Genomic DNA, 9843 nt, shown 5'->3' on the forward strand with positions numbered 1-9843 from the left:
TATGGGCGCCTGGCAAACCTGAGAATAGCGTTCCGATACCTTAGTAAGGAATCGTTGAAGACACTGTACACCGTGTACGTCAGGCCCATACTGGAATATGCAGCACCAGTTTGGAACCCACAGTCGATCAAACACGTCAAGAAATTAGAGAAAGTGCAAAGGTTTGCAGACCTAAGGGAAATGTCCTACGATGAAAGGTTAAGGGAAATCGGCCTGGCGACACTGGAGGACAGGAGGTTCAGGGAAAACATGATAACAACCTACAAAATACTGTGTGGAATAGACAAGGTGGACAGAGACAGGGTGTTCCAGAGATGGGACACAGAAACAAGGGGTCACAATTGTAAGCTGAAGACTCAGATTAGTCAAAGGGTTGTTAGGAAGTATTTCTTCAGTCATAGAGTTGTTAGAAAGTGGAATAGTCTATCAAGTGAGATAGTTACCTGGTTACCTGGAGGTTATTCCGGGGATCAACGCCCCCGCGGCCCGGTCCACGACCAGGCCTCCCGATGGATCAGGGCCTGATCAACCAGGCTGTTACTGCCGGCCGCACGCAGTCCGACGTACGAGCCACAGCCCGGCTGATCCGGCACCGACTTTAGGTATCTGTCCAGCTCTCTCTTGAAGGCAGCCAGGGGTTTATTGGCAATTCCCCTAATGCTTGATGGGAGGCTGTTGAACAGTTTTGGGCCCCGGACACTTATGGTGTTTTCTCTTAGTGTACCAATGGCGCCCCTACTTTTTATTGGCGGCATTTTGCATCGCCTGCCCAGTCTTTTACTTTCGTAGGGAGTGATTTCTGTGTGCAGATTTGGGACCATTCCTTCCAAGATTTTCCAAGTGTAGATTATGATATATCTCTCCCTCCTGCGTTCCAACGAGTACAAGTCAAGTGCTTTCAAGCGTTCCCAGTAGTTAAGGTGCTTGACAGAACTTATACGTGCAGTAAAGGATCTCTGTACACTCTCTAGATCTGCGATTTCACCTGCTTTGTATGGAGATGTTAATGTACAGCAGTATTCCAGCCTAGAGAGAACAAGTGATTTGAAAAGGATCATCATGGGCTTGGCATCTCTCGTTTTGAAAGTTCTCATTATCCATCCTATCATTTTCTTTGCACGTGCGATCGTGGCACTGTTCTGATCCTTGAAAGTGAGATCCTCAGACATTACTACTCCCAGGTCCCTTACATTATTTTTCCGCTCTATTGTATGGCCGGAGTCAGTAGTATACTCTGTTCTAGTTATTATCTCCTCCAGTTTTCCATAACGGAGTAGTTGGAATTTGTCCTCATTGAACATCATATTGTTTACCGTTGCCCACTGGAAGACTTTGTTTATATCTTCTTGGAGGTTAACCGCGTCCTCAGCAGATGACAGCCTCATGCAGATCCTAGTATCATCCGCAAAGGATGATACGGTGCTGTGGTGTATATCTCTGTTTATGTCTGATATGAGGATAAGGAATAAGATGGGGGCGAGTACTGTGCCTTGTGGAACAGAGCTCTTCACTATGGCAGCCTCCGATTTAACTCTGTTGACCACTACTCTTTGTGTTCGATTTGTTAGGAAGTTGAAGATCCATCTCCATACTTTCCCAGTTATTCCTTTAGCACGTATTTTATGGGCTATTACGCCATGATCGCATTTGTCAAATGCTTTTGCAAAGTCTGTGTATATTACATCTGCATTCTGATTTTCTTCCAGTGCATCCAAGGCCATGTCATAGTGATCCAATAGTTGTGAGAGGCAGTGGAGGCAGGAACCATACATAGCTTTAAGATGAGGTATGATAAAGCTCATGGAGCAGGGAGAGAGAGGACCTAGTAGCGTTCAGTGAAGTGGCGGGGCCAGGAGCTGAGTATCGACCCCTGCAACCACAATTAGGTGAGTACACCCTTCGTACCCTTCCTAGCATCATTTTGCAATATAATGGTGACTTTACCCTGTTTGTCTGTCTCATGGTGCAATGTCCATTCCATTGTATTCCACCCCTGGCAGTTGCTAGCTGCGCGTCATTCAAGGTGGATTAATCTACCCCCTACACTCTTTAAAGACAGTCCATAGTTCTTCAATGTGGGTGATTGGGAAGCCCTCACGGTAGGTGGTTCCTTTTGTCCACTTCTCTTTAAAGACATTTCAGACCTTGAGAGCTCTCAAGGGGCCTGCCATCCAATTAATTGTAGCTCTTTTGTTTACCGTCCGATTTCCTCCAGTTTTGGTGCACAAGACAAAGTGTTTTCACACAGTGTAAAAAATATTTGTCAAAAATGTACCTCAAACAACAACTGAGAAAAGACTGAAAAAGGACTGATTTACAGAAAATGCCCTTTGGCAGGAAGGTAGTCCTATAGGGGACGGCGTAAGGTTGTTTGGACACTTGGTGCCGAGAGAACAATGCTAATACTAATTTACCGCGAGGCCTTTTCTCTAAATAACTTATCTTTATTTCACAAAAAAATCAAGTTTGTTAGTTCTTGGAATGTTGAAAAAAATCTGCCCTTTACTCCCACATAAATCCCAAAGTATTTGGAATATTTCCAAAATTCCCTCGGAATTAATTAGAGAAATCATCATTTTACCATTTCTGTGAATATTATTCCACTTAATTAAGTAATAAAGGCTTAGTAAAGCGAAATAAGTGAATAAGTTACTTCCGAGATATTGGCCTGGAGCGCCGGCCGGCCCACCGTCTCGAATTTTTTTTTTTTTTCGCGAAAATCGCGTTTGTTTCGGTGTATTTCTTAGTAAACTGATGTTCTAGTGCAGTCATCCTCTTCAAAATACCGTTTTCTCTTACTCAAAGACCAAAGAATACGACATGGAGAGCAGTAACTACTTTATATCAAAATATTCCTGATAGTACAGCGCCATATTATGGCTTATTTTATTCAGTCTAGAGTATATAACATGTTTGTATGTTATTTATAGTGTTTATTATATCATATTAGATCAATTCTGACAGATAAATAAGCCGTAGAGTTGATATATAAGCTGATATAAGCGTAATATTGAAGAGATTTCTCCTGGCTCTCTTGATCGGGAATACTGCCGAGTGTTCCCAGATGGTGCCTGATTGGCTGGCACTCTACGGATAAGCTCCGCCTACGCTTATATGATGCCAATTAGTCAGTTATTACATTAGAAAGAATAATGCAAGAAAAAGCGATAAAAAACAAGGAAAAATTTCCAAAAAATATATGGGCTGTGAGCAGACGCGCTACCCATATCACTGTCACCTTACTTGATATAAATGACTATAATTTCTTGTAGAAACGCCGTAGAACATTCATTTTGGTACCATTGTTTTGCCAAAGAGTTAAACTATTTTTCTGTATATATAACTCAATTTCCATAATTTTTCGATTTTTTGTTGAGCGCGCGCGGAAAATTGCCCTACAGGCCCCTCAAAGCGGGCTCTTGTCTTTGTTTTAACTCTTATTTGATGACAGTCACAGGTTTAGAGGTCTATCAAGGTAGGTTTTTATTGGCAACTCTTTTCAAAGGTTTAAATCACTTGTTACCTGGGATCACTTGTGACCTGTGATCACTTGTGACCTATGATGACTTAAGTTTTAATTAATCATAATAGCGTTAACTGTTAAATAAAGTATTCACTCTCCCCATCTTCAATTTGTTAGTCTGTATAAGACTGATTTTGTATCTAATTAAGTGGCAGTGCGTCGAGACTCCAGCAGTGAGGTGTGATTCACCGACCCAAATACTGAAAGCAAGATCATTCTCATAATTTCTGTCCGTTATATGACATATTCTTTGTGTTTTATTAGTCGAAAATTTGAATATTCTTTGTCTAATATTCCGTTCATACCTATTAACCATGTTTTATGTGATACCACGCCATTATCAAGTTTATTTATTTATTTATTTGCAAAATCCATGTTATCGAACTTCTTTAGAAAGTTTTGTAACTTGGCGTCTCAGTCTTTGAAAGACTTATGATGTGTAAAGTTAGGGCTATAGGTCTGCATTTTTTTTTTTGGGGGGGGGGCAGTGTTGTACAGACTCCAGTCTGCAGAGCAACTGCAGTAAATCTGCTTTCTTCAAGGCTTCTGGGATTTAGTCTAGATGTAAGATCTTTCTGTAAATGGTACCGTGCGCTGGTGATAGTCACATTCTGCACTTCATTATGAATAAGGAATTATATAAATCTGGCCCAGGTGCTGCGTCTGTAGACATGAATGTTTCTGAATGGAGAAACAGGTAATTAATTTGCTGTGTGTGCTTCACTCTGAGGGTTTATATACTTCACTCTCTTTTATGGCAAACACAGGTTTATAGCCACCGAACGTAGGTTCTAGGTATATATTTGGTCCGTTCTCTTTCACGACCTCAAGGTGGGTTCCTCTCGCCCACGTTCTTTAATGAGGGTTACAGGTTTAGGGCAAATCAAGGTAATTTTTTTGGTGACTTAGTCTAAAGACAATTAAGACCGAGCGATGCTCTGAAGGAAGTTTCTGAGGTCTTCCAATATAAAGATACCGAATTCCTTTTCAGTTGTCTGTTGAGCAGCATCATAAATAACGTGAGTACAGCCGCAGTAAGGGGTACATCACGTCGTTCATGGACGGGTATGAAACTGCTCAGATTGATCACGAAGCTGCGTATCCTACAGCCTCAACAACGTTACATTAAGGGGGGGGGGAGGGGAAGTGTAGGTGATTGTACATCTTGGAAGGTAAAGTTAACAGTCAAAACTAACCCAAAAATTGGGTAATAATGATTGACAATGTTTATATACGTTCTGGACAGGTCAGGTTCTCTCTCTCTCTCTCTCTCTCTCTCTCTCTCTCTCTCTCTCTCTCTCTCTCTCTCTCTCTCTCTCTGTCGATGTTTCGGTCTAGGTAGAGCCGAAACATCGTCTAAAGTTCCCTCTCTCAATTTTTCATTACTTGCGCTTGACTTTACTTTCGTAAACACGATTTAGCGAACAGTTTTCTTTTCTTTAATGTCAACAAGTCGTTCCATCCCTCTCAGCATGGCGTGGTGGTCGTTCTCAGTGTGGGCGGTGACGGTCGTATGCTGGGCGGGAGTGGGCGTGGGCGTGTGGGCGGCCATTTTAGAACCTCGGCTGCCCCTGGATCTTGAGCACAGGGCAGTTCTTGATCAAGATGGTGACTACTTAATGCTCTGGACTCCCAGAGAGAAAGACATTATCATCGAAGTCCAGGTGTGTCTACTGAGTCTTTTATTATTATTATTACTATTATTATTATTATTATTATTATTATTATTTTTATTATTTTTATTATTATTGCTTTTATTATTCTTGTTATAATTATTATTAATACTATTATTATTATTATTATTATTATTATTATTATTATTATTATTATTATTATTATTATTATTATTATTATTATTGCTATTAGTATTATTGTGGAAAAAAGATAATACCAGTTACTGTAGTAAGGATAATGCCAGTTATTATAGTAAGGATAATACCAGTTATTGTAGTAAGGATAATACCAGTTATTGTAGTAAGGATAATACCAGTTACTGCATTGGGGATAATACCAGTTACTGTAGTGAGGATAACACCAGCTACTGTAGTGAGGATAATACCAGTTATTATAGTAAGGATAATATCAGTTACTGTAGTGAGGATAATACCAGTTACTGTAGTGAGGATAACACCAGCTACTGTAGTGAGGATAATACCAGTTATTATAGTAAGGATAATATCAGTTACTGTAGTGAGGATAATACCAGTTACTGTAATGAGGATAATATCAATTACTGTAGTAAGGATAATACCAGTTACTGTAGTGAGGATAATACCAGATAATACTAGAACAGTCAGGTAAGCAAGACCGTCTCGACGTTAGCGGACGGAGGCTCGAGCACACACACACACACGGAGACACATATTATTATTATTATAATCAAAAAGAAGCGCTAAGCCACAAGGGCTATACAGCGCTGCCGGAGATACATAAAAAGTGACATTCTCTACAGGTGGTGACGAAGGGGTATATAGGCCTAGGGTTCTCCCCCAACGGCGGAATGAAAGGTGCTGACATCGTTATAGGCTGGGTCACAGACCATGGCCGAGTCTTCTTATATGTGAGTTATTATTAATTAATTACTATTATTATTATTATTATTATTATTATTATTATTATTATTATTTTTAATATTATTTTATTTATTATTATTATTAATAATAATAATAATAATAATAATATTATTATTATTATTATAATTATTATTATTATTATTATTATTATTATTATTATTATTAGCATTTTATTATTATTTTTATTATTATTTGCAGTAGAAGTGATAATAGCAGTATTAGCTGACAGGTTTATTCCTGGGAAGGAAATACGTTAATGCTTTTACTTTCTCGTGTATAACACCCAACAGGTATCATGAGTGCTTACAAAAGCCTACTGGCTTTATAAAGTGGATGGCTTTATAAAGCTCTATATAGAGAGCAATGATGCTTGCTCTGTAGGCTTTATTCAATGGTCAGCCTGTTGCAATGTTGAAATGAGAGCAGTGATGTTTGTCCGTGTCAAGGTGCCCAGTAATGTTGACTAGTCCTTCTCAACCTATCAAGTACTGGTGACTAGTCCTTGCTGTTAACCATTCCTTGTGAAGTTCTCAACGAACATTAACTAGGGCAGGTGAGAGTGCCAACTGATGTTGACTAAACCAAGTGGCGGTGTCAACTGACTGTAACTGCTGGTCCGTGTCAGACTGTCATGGTGACAGCACACGGTAACAAGGTCTACATTTGTCCTTCATGGACACATTCAGCGGGGCATTAATGCCGCGACACGAGCCACACATGAACTTTATACCTCGGTAATCAATTCTCTCTTCACTCCAGGCTGAGTTATTAGACCGTAAACATGGCATTGGTTAATCCACAAACATGACATTGGTTAATCCACAAACTTGACATTGGTTAATCCACAAACATGACATTGGTTAATCCACAAACCTGGCATTGGTTAATCCACAAACATGACATTGGTTAATCCACAAACCTGGCATTGGTTAATCCACAAACTTGGCATTGGTTAATCCACAAACATGACATTGGTTAATCCACAAACCTGGCATTGGTTAATCCACAAACCTGGCATTGGTTAATCCACAAACCTGGCATTGGTTAATCCACAAACTTGGCATTGGTTAATCCACAAACATGACATTGGTTAATCCACAAACCTGGCATTGGTTAATCCACAAACCTGGCATTGGTTAATCCACAAAGGTGACTATGGTTAATCCACAAACATGACATTGGTTAATCCACAAACTTGGCATTGTTTAATCCACAAACCTGGCATTGGTTAATCCACAAACTTGGCATTGGTTAATCCACAAACCTGGCATTGGTTAATCCACAAACTTGGCATTGGTTAATCCACAAACCTGGCATTGGTTAATCCACAAACTTGGCATTGTTTAATCCACAAACCTGGCATTGGTTAATCCACAAACTTGGCATTGGTTAATCCACAAACCTGGCATTGGTTAATCCACAAACTTGGCATTGGTTAATCCACAAACATGACATTGGTTAATCTACAAGCAAGGCATTGGTTAATCCACAAACATGGCATTGGTTAATGCACAAGCAAGGCACTGGTTAATCCATAAACATGGCACTGATTAATCCATTAATATGGCACTGGTTAATCCATAAACAGGCAACTGGTTAATCCATAAACATGGCTCCGGTTAATCCATAAACAGAGACATACTGCCTTAAAAAATTATATATATATATATATATATATATATATATATATATATATATATATATATATATATATATATATATATATATATATATATATATATATATATATATATATGTCGTGCCGAATAGGCAGAACTTGCGATCTTGGCTTAAACAGCAACGCTCATCTTGCCATATAGGACAAGCGAAAATTTGTGTATGCAATAATTTCCCCAAAATCATTCTGAACCTAACGAAAAAAATACATTTCACTGTGTTTGTTTAGTATTAAATTATTTTAAACAAATCTAAAATATATTTAGTTGGGTTAGGCTAAAATAAATTGCGCTTGTTATAATACGGTTAGATAAGTTTTCTAAGATTCTGTTGGTGCAAAATTAAAAATTTTTATATTAACATTAATGAAAAAAAATATATCTTTAAACGTATAAGAGAAAATTTTAGAAACGACTTAATTTTAAATGAGTTCTTGCTAACTGACCAGTTTTACATATTCGGCACGACATATATATATATACACTATATATATATATATATATATATATATATATATATATATATATATATATATATATATATATATATATATATATATATATATATATATATATATATATATATATTTTTTTTTTTTTTTTTTTTTTTTTTTTCAACAAGTTGGTCGTCTCCCACCGAGGCAGGGTGACCCAAAAAAGAAAGAAAATCCCCAAAAAGAAAATACTTTCATCATCATTCAACACTTTCACCACACTCACACATTATCACTGCTTTTGCAGAGGTGCCCAGAATACAACGGTTTAGAAGCATATACGTATAAAGATACACAACACATCCCTCCAAACTGCCAATATCCCAAACTTCTCCTTTAAAGTGCAGGCATTGTACTTCCCATTTCCAGGACTCAAGTCCGACTATAAGAAAATAACCGGTTTCCCTGAATCCCTTCACTAAATATTACCCTGCTATATATATATATATATATATATATATATATATATATATAGGTAGTAGGTTGGTAGACAGCAACCGCCCAGGGAGGTACTACCGTCCTGCCAAGTGAGTGTAAAACGAAAGCCTGTAATTGTTTTACATGATGGTAGGATTGCTGGTGTCCATTTTTGTCTCATAAATATGCAAGGTTTCAGGTACGTCTTGCTACTTCTACTTACACTTAGGTCAAACTACACATATATGTACAAGCATATATATGCACACCCCGGTGGGTTTTCTTCTATTTTCTTACTAGTTCTTGTTCTTGTTTATTTCCTCTTACCTCCATGGAGAAGTGGAACAGAATTCTTCCTCTGTAAGACATGCGTGTTGTAAGAGGCGACTAAAATGCCAGGAGCAAGGGGCTAGTAACCCCTTCTCCTGTATATATTACTAAATGTAAAAGGAGAAACTTTCGTTTTTCCTTTTGGGCCACCCTGCCTCGGTGGGATACGGCCGGTGTGTTGAAAGAAAGATATATATATATATTATATATATATATATATACTATATATATATATATATATATATATATATATATATATATATATATATTGAAGACTTGTATTGAGTGAATGCATTCACTCAAGACACTTTTATTAACGACGCGTCCTGGGTGAATACATTTATCCTTACTTTGTTCATGGTCTCTATTGAAACTGGTGATCTGAGACACTGTTTAACGGCAAAGACACTTAAAGACTAAGCTTTTTTTTTGTCTGTGTAGCGGCACTTACAGTATATAGATAATCCATCCTCTGATACGTCGATGTTTCTCTCCACTTCTACAGTTTCCAATTTAATATTCCCTTATATTCGACTGATGAAGCCTCTTATATAGGGGGAAAAACAAGCGATGAACATACCTAATTAAACCACAGTTCAAATAGGGATTGAGTCGTTACGCTTTCCTGAGTCAAGGTACCTAACTATCGCACATGCGTCATAGCCTTCAAGCTGTCGGTATTGCATATCGTTAATATGATACTCTGCAAGCACACTGACCCCCGGGGCTGCTACAGGATTGTCACGGAGAGGGCAACTGGCTTCCCGCAGTAGATGACAGCCATGACGTAAAGGTTCTCTCAGGCTACCAGAATGATACTCACACCGTCC

General features: G+C 38.3%; 1 protein-coding gene across 1 annotated transcript in view; it reads left to right on the forward strand.

Moving 5' to 3' along the window:
* The first annotated feature begins 2005 nt into the window (after positions 1-2005).
* Positions 2006-9843, forward strand: part of LOC128699141 (DBH-like monooxygenase protein 1) — a 39354-nt gene continuing 31516 nt past the window's right edge. The window contains exons 1-4 of the mRNA XM_070096640.1: positions 2006-2099; positions 4995-5187; positions 5976-6083; positions 9750-9843. The exon at positions 9750-9843 is cut by the window's right edge and continues 53 nt beyond it. Of these exons, the coding sequence (XP_069952741.1) occupies positions 2074-2099; positions 4995-5187; positions 5976-6083; positions 9750-9843 (421 nt within the window). The 5' untranslated portion in view covers positions 2006-2073. The remainder of the gene's footprint in view (positions 2100-4994; positions 5188-5975; positions 6084-9749) is intronic.

Source organism: Cherax quadricarinatus, chromosome 54 (genome assembly GCF_038502225.1).
Source record: "Cherax quadricarinatus isolate ZL_2023a chromosome 54, ASM3850222v1, whole genome shotgun sequence".
Taxonomy (NCBI): domain Eukaryota; kingdom Metazoa; phylum Arthropoda; class Malacostraca; order Decapoda; family Parastacidae; genus Cherax; species Cherax quadricarinatus.